The sequence below is a fragment of the Pseudopipra pipra genome, chromosome 5, assembly GCF_036250125.1.
Source record: "Pseudopipra pipra isolate bDixPip1 chromosome 5, bDixPip1.hap1, whole genome shotgun sequence".
Classification (NCBI taxonomy): Eukaryota; Metazoa; Chordata; class Aves; order Passeriformes; family Pipridae; genus Pseudopipra; species Pseudopipra pipra.
Window position 1 is genome coordinate 21,288,010 of NC_087553.1, and position 12,530 is coordinate 21,300,539.

Genomic DNA, 12,530 nt, shown 5'->3' on the forward strand with positions numbered 1-12,530 from the left:
TCCTTGAACTCTCCTGAACATATGAAGAACAGATATACTTTAAAGATCATACTCGAGAGGAAAGTGATTTCAGTTTGTATTTAGCATATTCTTTCTCATGCTGCTTGCAAACTGAGATGGAATTGCACAGCAGGACACAGCTACCAAAACCCTATCAATGTGCTTGTTCTGCACTGACAGGAGCTACAAGCTGAAACCTTACTTTCAAAAAATGATCTAAAAGTCTAATGGTTTGATATAGAATTTGCTGACAGTCTTTTTAAAGCTAAATTATCTTCTATAAGATTCCTGCCCTGATAATAAATCCTTTATTAGCTACTCTTTACCAAAAAAAGTTCATAAGATGTCCCTAATAAGCTGTTAGGGAACTACTCTTTTTCTAGCAGTCTTTCTGAAGGGAATATGGTGCAAGGAATTGCAGTAGGACTCGTGATGTTGCAAAATAAAAATACAGGAAGCCAAATTTACAACGAATATATCAAGAGTTGCCCCTATACTGAAGCCAGAGGAGTTGCAATGTGTATAGCTGGTGGTAGTATAATTAGTTGAGAAGAGGAGGCATTGACCATGACTCTTAAAAAGAACTCTTTGTTATAATCTACATTCAGGCCAAATATAGAACTCTGGCTCAACTTTAGTCTATCATTCTCTTTAGGACAGTGTCTAGGGGTTAACCCCTAAGAAAAAAATAAATGTGTGCGGAGGGTGTAAATTCTCCTCTGCAAACATGGATTCAGGGAGAGACCTTGTCCCAGAAGGGGGCTGAGCCAAAACAGGCAACATGTAATTGAGGTGGATTGTAGACTGCCACTATAAACTACTCATTTGATCTTGAAGAACACTGTGTCCAAGCTCTTTCTGTGGAAGAGAGTGACATACTCCAGGTTTTATCAGCTACTTTGAGGTTTTTGGGTTTGTTGTTGGAATCTTTAGAGTGAGGCTGTGTTGGGGAAGAAGTCACACATATTTTACTATGTGCAGCTCTCAAAAAATGCAGGTGGGGGTCTGGAAGTATAGGCTGACTAATTTCCACTGATGGCTAAGACTCTTTTTGTGACAGAAACAGTCTGTTCAAACCTTGGTCTTAATCTGAATTTTTTTTTCTTTCATCAGCATCTGTGAATAGTTCTCAGAACAGTTCCTTCCTTGTAATTCCAGGCCTGATTGTTCATTTCTTGACTTGGCTTACTGGCCAGGAGCCCGACACACAAATGAAAATGGTTTACAGATTGATCTGTTACTGCCTAGTTCTCTAAGCCATAGTGCAGAAGTGCATACAATACTCTGATGATACTCCATCATCATATAGAAGGGGACCATTTCATGTCTGTACACAAACACATCTATACCAACACCATATTTCATCAATTCTCTGTCTCTGCAGTTTTAGGTACCAGGTGCCAGGGTAAAAAACAGGCAAAAACTCTCTCTAAAAGCCTCTGAGTGATCTAATCAACCTATCTTGACCTTAGCAGAGAGGTACATCCTTCAAAGGTAACCCCTTCCCAATGTCACTGCCTAATCCACCTCCACGATGTAGGCTTGACTGGCTTCTGAGCACAGCTTTGTCTGCGAGGTTCACACTGGTTAGACAGGTCTTAATCCTCTATCAGATGATGGATAAATATTTCAATTCATATCATTCTACCTTTTCCTTTAACACAAAGTAACTCACGACACAGTCATTTTTCTTTGTAGATTTCAAGGCTAGCACTTTTAGTCTGAAGGATAACTAGAGAGATCTGCATCAGTGTACATTTTAATATATCTGGTAATATATACAGATGCACATCGTATGAATGTGCATCACTGTGCATGCAGTATGAAAAACAGCAAACATACAGTATCTTTTTTAAGTACTCTAATGTGTAGCTGTAATGAATCATACTGCGGTCCATTTATCCACGTCTTCTCTCTAGCAATTACTAGAACGTGTGAAGGAAAAGTCTTAGAAGCAGGGTAAGTAGAAATTGGTCCTTTCACTGGCACAGCTATGCTGTGTTTGGCAACAGCTGGCCTAGGGACATCCTGAGTAGGAAGCAGCAGCTGGACTGATGTATTTTGTAGCAAACCACTCTACATTACCCTGTCTTTGAGCGATTTTGTACATAGAGACTTCGCAATGGGTTGCACGAAACATGCATTCTCTTGTTAATTTTAAGTCTGTTATGACTGCATTGGGTGCCCTAAGGCTTTTTGGTGTGATGAGAAATAGGGAATACTCATTCCCTATTTATCTACTCTTGCCACTCAAGACATTATAGATCTGCATCACTGCTCTCACGTCCTTCCTGTCACCTCTTTTCCAGAGTTAAGTGTTGCCATCTGTTTAGTTTCTGTTGTGACAGATACTCTAGAGATACACAGGAGTTATGCAAGGGCTCCATGTGCACTGCAGGGCAGGCGTAGTCTGAGGAGTGTGCAAACACCCCGTTCTCTCAGTTGTGTTGAGCAGGGAGCCTGATGGAGCTGGAGCTCCCATCCACCCTTTCTGTGCAAACCTGAGAGTAGATAGGAGGGACTCAGTTAAGAAGCAGCCAGATCGGCCACCTAGATCTGAGAATCACTCCTAGATGCCGCACTAAACACAACCTCATTTTACCTTTTCTCCTTTGCCACTTCCAAAAATGGGACAACCACCTCCAAATGGTCTATCTCAGGTGCAGGAACTCAACAGAGTAGCGTAGCAATGTTTCTTGTTTTGTTCCTTGTGATGCAGTTCCTACTTAAAGACAAGCTGGTTTTTTGTTTGTTTTTTTTTGTTTGTTTGTTTTCCACTTGTATTTATGAAGACCATAGTTTATTTCCACAGTCTGGAAAATGCTGCAGTAGTACAGACTGTTGTTATGCAGTAGATTGGGTCTGTACTACTCAGAGGCCCAGAACACAGTATTTGGACCATAGTTAAAGGGACTTTAGCTGTATTTGTACTCTGACTCTCCTAAACTGCTCTGTAGACTGCAGTGGTCTCACATAACTTCCCAGGGGTGCAGCAGCTCTGTTTCTCTGTAAAATATTGTATGCCAAAATTCTACCCAATCATGTCTCCATTTCCCTTCATATGCCTCTGCAGCAGGATTTACATGAGAGCAGTACTGGAAGACAGTAGTAACTGGTTTTTGTTACCGTGGGGAAGCCAAAGAAATCCTCTCCCAGACAGAGTCAACACTTTAGTGTCCATTCGTGTTGTTCTGGCCCATCTACTTCAGAAAAAAAAAAAGAGGGCAAAAAGTTCTTAACTCCCCAGCACATACACATTATAAACCCATGACTATAGCAATGCAGTAAGAATAGTAAACCCTTCCCAATAACCACTTTGTCAACAAACAGCTGGTAATGACAGAAAGACAAAAATACTGTCCAAATCTCACCCATGCAACAAGAGTCATTGTTCCAAACTGTAAAGCTTCATAACGGACTTGAGATTGCTAGCATGTAATTGAAGTAATTATGTATTGAATGCAACAGGAAACAGATGTCTTAACTTCTCTTTAAATAATTACAAATAGCATTTTTTTAGGGCTCCAAATGCCACTCCCAAAAGCAACAAAATCACTCAGCTGGACTTGGAAGTTTTGCCTAACCTATTTAAGAGATTCAATAAGGTTCAATTTATGGAGAAAAGGGTCAAATTAAGGGTTATAAAGACACAATCAATAGTTTAGATTATGTCATTTAATGAGATTTTAAACATATTTTTATGAACGTAATTTATAGCCGGCTCTTCACAACTGGTGCAGCTTCTGGTATGAGTTATTTTCAAGCCCGAAAGTAGTGGCTAACATACAACATTAATTTACAACATTCAGCAAAAGTGTGAGCTAATGCCATGTAAAGTCAGAGACACATTCATAAGGAAAATATTTTGCTCTTTGGACAGAGACACCTTTCACCTCCACTCATAAATTGTTGGTGAGTTGAGGATAAGGATAAAGAGATTATTCTCCATTCTCACACTGCAGAAACTCAGCCTTCAGTATATGGGAGGACATATTTATCATCATATTTTCTAAAATAATACTAAAAGAAATTGAATTAATTTTACTTTTTTGGGAAAGGCCTTAACAATAATCTGCTCAAAGTCTCCCAGACTTAAAGGGCTTCTTGTCTGTCTAACAGCAGCAGTAGCAACAAGTGTGAGTTAACCCAGAAAATGGTAATTTCCTGTCAAGAGCCCTCCAACAAATGTCGCTTTTATATCTGGCAAAGATCACTAGGCCCCAGTGTTTTGAGTTCAGCATGCTTAAGCACTCTTCATTAAACCGGATGTAGAGTGTGAAAGGTGATTCAGGCAGCATGGGCAGGCATCCGCCCAGATGGCTATGCTTTGGACACTCCAACAAGGCTGAATAGATGCTTCATTGGGTGAGTTAATAGTCAGGCAGGGGCAAATGAGTACTTTAAAAATATTGTCTTTCAATAGTCTCTTCACTGTAGGGAAAAAGAAGTCACTGACTCATTTGCGATTAGCTGACCTACCATTACAAAACTTTCCATCTTGCATTCAGTCATAACAGAATTTATTGTAAAATACTGGATATTTAGAGTCCATGTTATTTTCAAGCAATTATTCTTTTTACATTCATGACACATTCATAAACACAGCTGCGTCGGGTGCGCTGGATGAAAAGGAAAAGCAGCACACTGTATCCTGTCCCCTCATGCACAGGCACTGCCCTGCGTTCTTAGTAAGCCTTAGCATGGCCTATTGGCTGCAGATAGGAGGAGGAATGTCTTTCTTTTTCAGTACATCCTCAAGTTCATTCTGGGAGCCAAGATTTCATTTCACCAATGGTACAGGTTTTGTGGTTCCAAACCACCAAAGAGACATGATGTGACTTACCCACACAATGCCGTGCACAGCAAGGAGGCCCACCTCAATATTCCCAGAGTTCATTTTCTTCCTCTTACCCATAGATTTTGCAGTCTACAAATTATCAAGTAGCAAATTATCCCAGCTGAAGACAGAGTTTCTCTTGGCATTTTTAAGGGATATGAAAGCGAGTAATTCCCCTGTTGTAAGTCATGACCTCAGTTTCACAGCCTCAAAGGAAAATTGCGCTGAGTTGGGATGGCAAGGGCTTCTGTTACGGTTAACAACAAAGTAGATCAATTACCTCTCTGGAAAGAAAAGAGATAATCGTTGGTGTATTATGGCAGAAGTCTAGGTTAATATTGTTATAAGTATATTTTTTAATACAAGAATCTACAGTGACTTCAGGTATAGATCAACGGGTAATAAAGGCAAAGACCACAATAATTGGTATCAAGTAAAGTACTACTGAAGACAAAGAAAAAAGTTTTTAGCTTTGCCCACATCTTGCATCTCCACAGGTAACATACAGAAAACAGAAAGTTAAAAATATTTAAATTTATGTGGTGTGATTTTGTCCCACTCATCTATCCTGCTCCTGACTCTTACCATCTCAAAGATGACACAGTCATTAGTGGGTCATTTCAGATCAGCCAGAAAAAACGATTTATGGATTTGACAACTATGCAAAGGAGACTTTTCTTCAAAGAACTTAACCAGTGGATTATATCATGTAGCAAGAGGAAGCAAAGAGCCTGAGGACTGTTCATCTTCTGTCTCAAATATTTATCTTGAGACTTGATAAATTCTTCCAGTTGCTCTAGACAGTGCATAAGTGACTCACTTTTACTAGATGGCTGACTTTTTGATAACTAAAGTTATGGGAGACGAATTCAACTCTGAAGCTATAGTGAATCAAAAAACAACTTGTTTCCTCTATATTCGTTATGGCAAGAGCTTTCTTTAGGCAAAGGCAGTCAGCAGGCACTGGCAGTAGGGTGACTTCTGTGTATTGCCAGTGCAGACCAGGAAAGCAGCATCCTAAATCTGTTAGCTAATCTCCCAAACATTAAAAGTATGAAAATTGTTCAACTTTTTCTGGAACCTCTCGTATCAGCAGCATCAGAGTTGAAGTGCTGACATTTCAGTATGATGCTGCTGTTTAACGCTGTTTCATCAGCTGATTGCACAGGTAAATCCAGCCTCTGTGGTGATGAGAAGTACATGGTAAATAATGCATCATACAGCTTTGATGTCTTCCCCCTCATTTGCCAAATGGCCTGTCTCCCCAGGACACGGAGGAATATGCTAAATCACTATGTTGGTCAAAAATAGTCTTCCTTTTTCTCCTCTCTAATTAGGAGTGGCCAGCATGTGGCTTTGAGCTGCCTGAGGCTTGTGAACTGTTTGAATAGGTTTGCCAAGGCAGGGCTGCCTTCCTGGCTTCGGTCTGAAGGGAGGCAGCACAAACTCCTCAGGGGACATTGCTGTAATTGCCTGGGGCTTATGCAACAGTTGCTTATGCAACTGATTAACCCTGGGCCCATTCAGCACTGGAGTAATGTAATGAGACCCTTAGGGAATCACTGACACCTCCCTCCTAGGAACAACTACAGCAGCTCTTCTCTCCATGAGCCTCAAAAATATGGGCAAGGGGTTTTACAGTCCTCAGCCTTATAAAGCTTTGGCATGCAGCTTGAAAGGTTTGTAAGCATCAGGAAAGGTGACAGTCCTACTATAGTTATGTTTTGGTGACAGCTTTCTAGTTAAAGAAATAATACAATGTCAAACAACCTAAGATAACGAAATTTTAAATTATGACACTTTTTGCAGAAAAGGCATAAAGAGGTAAAATGTAGAAGCTCTGAAGATACATGGCTGGTCAAGGGGAACAGGGATCCTAACCATCTCTCTGATGCAGATGGGGGACAAAACAGGGAAAGCCATTTCTTAGACACAGAACACAGATGATCTGCTCCTGCAGCACCAGCAATAAGATAAATACATGTTAAGCAAGCACTCATAAGTACAATTTACTTTCAGTTGCTGTGGCTACAAAGGGCAAAAGCTGTTCTCTGTTTTCCTGTCTATCCTCTCCTCAGCACATCTTCTGCTTAGCTGAAGCCATTTGTCAAACTTCTTTGATTTCTAGTTTCCAACTGTCACTGCGAATAGCTGGGGAATAGAGAGATTATTCTTCTTCTGCCTGCCTCTTTTCATAAGTTCTCCAATTAGCTGCTCACTCTGAGGCCAGACTATACTGTTTTTCTGCAGGAACTGGGAGGATGCCTTGTGAACATTCTAAGTGGTAGGCCCCTTCCCAGTAATAAAGATTCTTTTGCTCCTCTCCCTTGAAACTGAGTTGAGTGAGCAAGAGCTGGGACATCTTATACAATGATTTTTAGTAAATAACAAGTTTTCAAGTAAAAGTGGGAGAAAAAGATTAACTTAATTTATTTTTCTGCGACCAGATATAGCTGCCAGTGCCTAGCACTTTGATAAATTAATTCAATATTTAAAAGCAGTGACTCTTTTGCAAGGCTTTCCCTGAAACTTTGTTTTACTGCAGACACTAGTTATCTGATATTCCACCTTCAGTATGATGTCTTGTTGTTGGAGAGCTGCTAATTCATATGATTTTGGCTTTGTTAAACACAGAATTGTGACACCACCAGCCCATATTTTAAAATTAAGTATATGGCAAATAATTATTTCATTCGTTTTTATTTGTTTGTTTGTTGGTTTGGTTTTTTTTAATTGTAGTACCCTTTCAATGGCCCAACATCAAGAATGGAGCCCTGTTTGATGAGCAGTACTCCCAGGCTGCATCCCACACCGGTGACTCCTCGCTGGCCGGAGGTCCCAGCTGCAAACTCCTGCTACACAAGTTCATCCATGCACTCCACAAGATATGGAAATTCTAGTGACATGTACACCCCCTTGACGACACGCAGAAATTCTGAATATGAGCACATGCAACACTTTCCCGGCTTTGCCTACATCAATGGTGAGGCCACCACAGGCTGGGCTAAATGAAAATGACTGCTATCAACTAAGCACACATACTTAAAAAAACTTCATGTTATGTGGGACTTTTCATGGATGTTCTTCAAGAGAGGTGAAGATGGAAAAGATCCCAGGCATATAAACGTAGTTCATAATGTGGGCAGATTGCAGACTGGTATGCCTGAACGTTCCTGTAGCTGAAAAAGACTTTTGTGCTGTTCTAGACCAGTTTTTGGGCCAACCTGTGCCTTTTTTAATTCTGGCATGTGGGCCAACCCTGTGTGCTGTCAGTTTGAGTGAGCCATTTTTGCCCCCCTCTCTTATTGACAAATGTTAATGAGTCTTATAAAAAAAGTACTGGAACAAGAACTATTTATAACTTGAATTAAAGACAGGAAATTCACCCTCAGCAAAACTCTGTCACCTGTTCTTCTTTTAAGCTATTAATGCATTCCTTAAAAACCATTCTGCAGTCATCACTTATTCATATCAGTTTCTCTATCTGGTTCCTTAAAAAGACACTTGTTGCTGTAGATTTCAGTTTACACCTAACTTTGTGTATTGATGCACCTTTCTGTTGATCCAGTAAGTTTGATCTTTACAAAAGAGAAGACATGTAGCATTGAATTATACACTGCCTTAAGTTGACTATTGTTCTTATTATATATGTATTTGTGTTAAGTTTGCACAATCTGGAAAAATCTAAGTTCTCTGGTCAGTAATGACAAGGTAAGAAGGGACTTGGGACTGGGAAGATTTTGGATTCAGAGCCACATATGTTAAATATGATTATATGAAGCAATTATATAAAGAAAATGACAATGCAAACATGATTATTCACTTAATTACCTATTGACAGGTATGAAAATGTTCTCTCAATTCCTTCACGTGGTGATAATTCTATATACGTCTACAAAAGCAAAATTCAAAGCTGTGCCTTTGAACTTATTCTGTACTGTGTATGTGTGGAAAAATGTATTGTATTTTGGGGAGAATTTTTCTTAGACATTTTCTGTCAGATTTGTAGCTATTTGTGAGTTTTTGTTAGTTTTTATTAACATAGCTTTTTCTTCTGTATTATAAAATGCACCAAGCAATTATGGTGGACCTATTACCCTATGGGTAAGAAAAAAATAAATGGAAATATGACAACAGGCATTTTAGTAATTGTTTTGTAAATAAAATCTTTGATAGCACCCAGTGTGATGATAACCACGTCTATGCCTAAAATGGACATAAGTGTTATTTGTACAGTTGTGCAAGATATATGAGGGATTTTCGCACCCAAATAAAGTTCTTGAAATTAAATAGATGCTATTTAAATTCACTTAAATACAAAAACTTCTATAAGATGCAAACCTTCAAGAAATCTTAAATGTAATCGTTCATGTTTTTATCCAATGAAGGACTTGAGAACAGATACATCTCATAACAAATGAGTAGTCCTACACCTAAGCTTGCAGCTACAGACTGCTGAAAGGTTATGACAGGAGAGATGACTCCATATTGCTTAGTTTAAGACCTGCTGTTGTTGTTCACCCAAGGCATTGTATTCCCTGAGGCAGGTAAGATGTGCTGTCTTCTTTACAGTACCTTGTAAGAAACATGTCGCCACGGGAACACTGGAAATGGAAAAGTCATTTTTCCTCAGGTAAGTAATAAAGGGGGCAAAATTCTCAGATCTTGCATATTTAACTAATGGGAAAACTGGTGAGAGTTTGGGGTCTAAAGAGGAACGTGCTGGAAATCTGCAAGGATGGAGGGAGAAAGGCTGCTCCAGGCCATGTTTGGCAAATGTCCAGGCTCTTAAATACTCAGCCAAGGTGGGACTTTCAGAAACACACCAGGAGCCAATCTCCACCTTCAGGTACCTGATGAAAATCTTGTTCTCTCAGTTAGTGTCACAGACCTTTTGAAATTTTGCCCCTGTCAGCTTGTGTTATTATGCAGTATACTTTTACTCTTCACTTTTATTAACGACAGGGATGATCAGGCTTAGGCTAACTCATTTGTTTTATTCTTATTCCAGTTCCCTTCAGGCAAAATTGGCTACATTGTGAAGAAAGATTCCCATGAGGAAGTTTTTTCAATTGCCAGTCTCTAGCAACTACAGTTTTGATGTGTTTGAGACCAAATCCTATATTGCATTTTGTTATTGAAGATGTTTAAATCAAAGCATCGATTCTGGCCTATTAATTTTTAACAGGCATAGAAATATCTGCTTCCTCAAGACTGTGTGAAATTAGTATGAGAAAGACAGTGACACTAGAATATAAAAATACACTTTATTTTCTTCAATGAATTCCAAACCTCTGCATTGCTTTGCATCTGACAAGAGCTCAATGTGACCCAAATCACTCAACTCATTATCACTGGAATGTTGATCCATCTCCACTTACCTGATGGACTGTTGGTCATGACCTGTCATGGTCCCTCCAAGGAACAGATGCATTGTTAAAATGTTTGTGGGCAGAACTGACCAGGAAGGATCAGGATGGAGGTGAACCCAAGCACCACTCAAGAGAAGCCAGAAGCGCTTCCTATGTTTTTCATAGTAGCTTGTTAAACCAAATGAAGTCTAATCCCCATTGACTGAAAGAGAGGAGAAAATTAGACTATTTTAGTATATAAACATGCCATATCCTTCAACATGTTTGGGGACAACTCTGTTACCCTGATTTCAAGAGCTAAGGCAGACTGTTCAGGAAGGAAGATGGATATTGGACACAGAAATAATAAAAACTTTCTGAGCAGAGAGCTGCAACACTGAGCACAAAGGCCTAGGAGACTTTGTTCTAACCAACAGCAGCACCACAAAGCTGCTCATAAAAACAGAGCCAAGAACATCATCAGTCAGATAGGGCTTGGAAACTCTTTTGCAAAAGAATGTCCACAATCTTTCTTGTTTTTTTTAAATTAATTTAGAATCTTGTGTTGATGCCACAGGAATCTGAATGTGTGCTTCCAACTACCTTTGAACTGCTTCCTGATGAGGGCTTTGAAATTTAAACTGGACACTCATGGGGAGCAATATATTGATTGCCAAATGCAGCTCTACAGAGGTCACCATCACCACCTGCATCAGAAGTGCTGCAAGGGAAATCAGGCCCCCTCCCTGACCATCACAGGTCAGAGCCCACTGTAGTAACACAAACCACTGGAACTTTCGGGTCACACGAGTGTACACCAGGTTGGGAAGTGCAGCTTCTGAGAGGATGATAACCTCTGGGTAGAATGGCTGGTTTGGGGCAAAAATCTCTTAAGTCATCCCAGTACAAATTGCCAAACCTCTTGAGTTAGATTCTGCAGCCTTTCCCTTGACCATGGAAACTAAAAACTGCTCTTTCTTGCCTAGATATGTATTTATGTGTATATAAAGTAAGTGTGTGACTACAGAAACGTTTCTGAAGAAGCTGTTATACCACATGCCAAAATAGTCAATCTCAATTCCACTTTCTCTTCTGTTATTATTTTCCTTTTTCTCTTATTTCTCTTTTCTTTCTCCTTTTCCTTTTCCTTTTCCTTTTCCTTTTCCTTTTCCTTTTCCTTTTCCTTTTCCTTTTCCTTTTCCTTTTCCTTTTCCTTTTCCTTTTCCTTTTCCTTTTCCTTTTCCTTTTCTTTTCATTTTCTTCTTTTTCTTTTTTCTTTTTCTTTTTTCTTTTTTCCTTTCTTTTTCTTCTTCTTCTTCTTTTTCTTTTTTTTTCTTTCTTTTTCTTTTTCTTTCTTGCTCATTTTCTATCTTTTTTTCTTACAACAAATACACTTTTTATTAAAAATGTGCTCTTTTTCATGGCCTAAAACATAGGAAAATAAATTATAGATATTGGTAACATACACAATAGAATATAAGTTAATATTATATATTACAGCCTAACTTACATAACACATATAATATTTTCAAATAGATGTATATGCACACATAAATGTATATGTATGCATGCCTATAAAAATCCATTACAATTCTTCAAGATTTTTCATTACCAGGTAGAAAAAAGACTCAGCGGGGGAAGAGCAGTGAGAACACCATTCAGTGGCATGAATCCTGTTTTTGTCAGGCTACCTCTTGCTGTTAAGGTCACTACCCTTTGACAAAAATGGCCTCTGACCTCCCCAGCCCCACAATTCTGTTGTGACTGACCCTGAAACCCATGAAATTCAGGGGCAGACATTGCTTTGGAAGGTTTAGATAAAGCTGACTAACATGGGAAGGGCGCATGGTATGCACCCATCTGAAAAGGTCTGGCAGTTCTTTGGTAGAGGATGCAATTTATTCTGTCCCCCTCTTTCACTGAAATCCTAATCCTTCATATGCTACATAAAGTGGAAACTAAAACGGACTGATGATGAATAACAATGTGCCTTTAAAGGGTAGTAACAGTTTCTTAATCTTTATTTTTTAGGTTTTGTAATTAAAAAGAAAATAATTTGCTATGTACAATTAAAATGAGTATTTTGCTGTGCTATATAGTAAATCTAAGCAGGCTTATGAGTTACTATAGAGTTGTAAATCTGACAAGGAAAGGATTATTTTCATTGGGTTTCTCTCAAAATCTGCATTAGTATAGATATGGATCTAACTCAGAAGATATGGCTGGATTTTGTTACTCCTTGCAGTCCAGTGACCGTGCTGTTCTGGTTTTATATCTCAGTTCAACCCGTTGTGGCAAGAAACCCCTACCCAGAAAATTCAGATCCTAGTTTGGGTCTGCAT

The 12,530-nt window shown here is 39.1% G+C and overlaps 1 protein-coding gene across 2 annotated transcripts in view; it reads left to right on the forward strand.

Moving 5' to 3' along the window:
* Nucleotides 1-9,127, forward strand: part of RFX4 (regulatory factor X4) — a 91,191-nt gene extending 82,064 nt beyond the window's left edge. For both annotated transcript variants that reach the window (XM_064654877.1, XM_064654876.1), the window contains exon 18: nucleotides 7,577-9,127. In XM_064654877.1, coding sequence (XP_064510947.1) covers nucleotides 7,577-7,849 — 273 coding nt within the window. In that variant the 3' untranslated portion in view covers nucleotides 7,850-9,127. The remainder of the gene's footprint in view (nucleotides 1-7,576) is intronic.
* The last annotated feature ends 3,403 nt before the right edge of the window (nucleotides 9,128-12,530 follow it).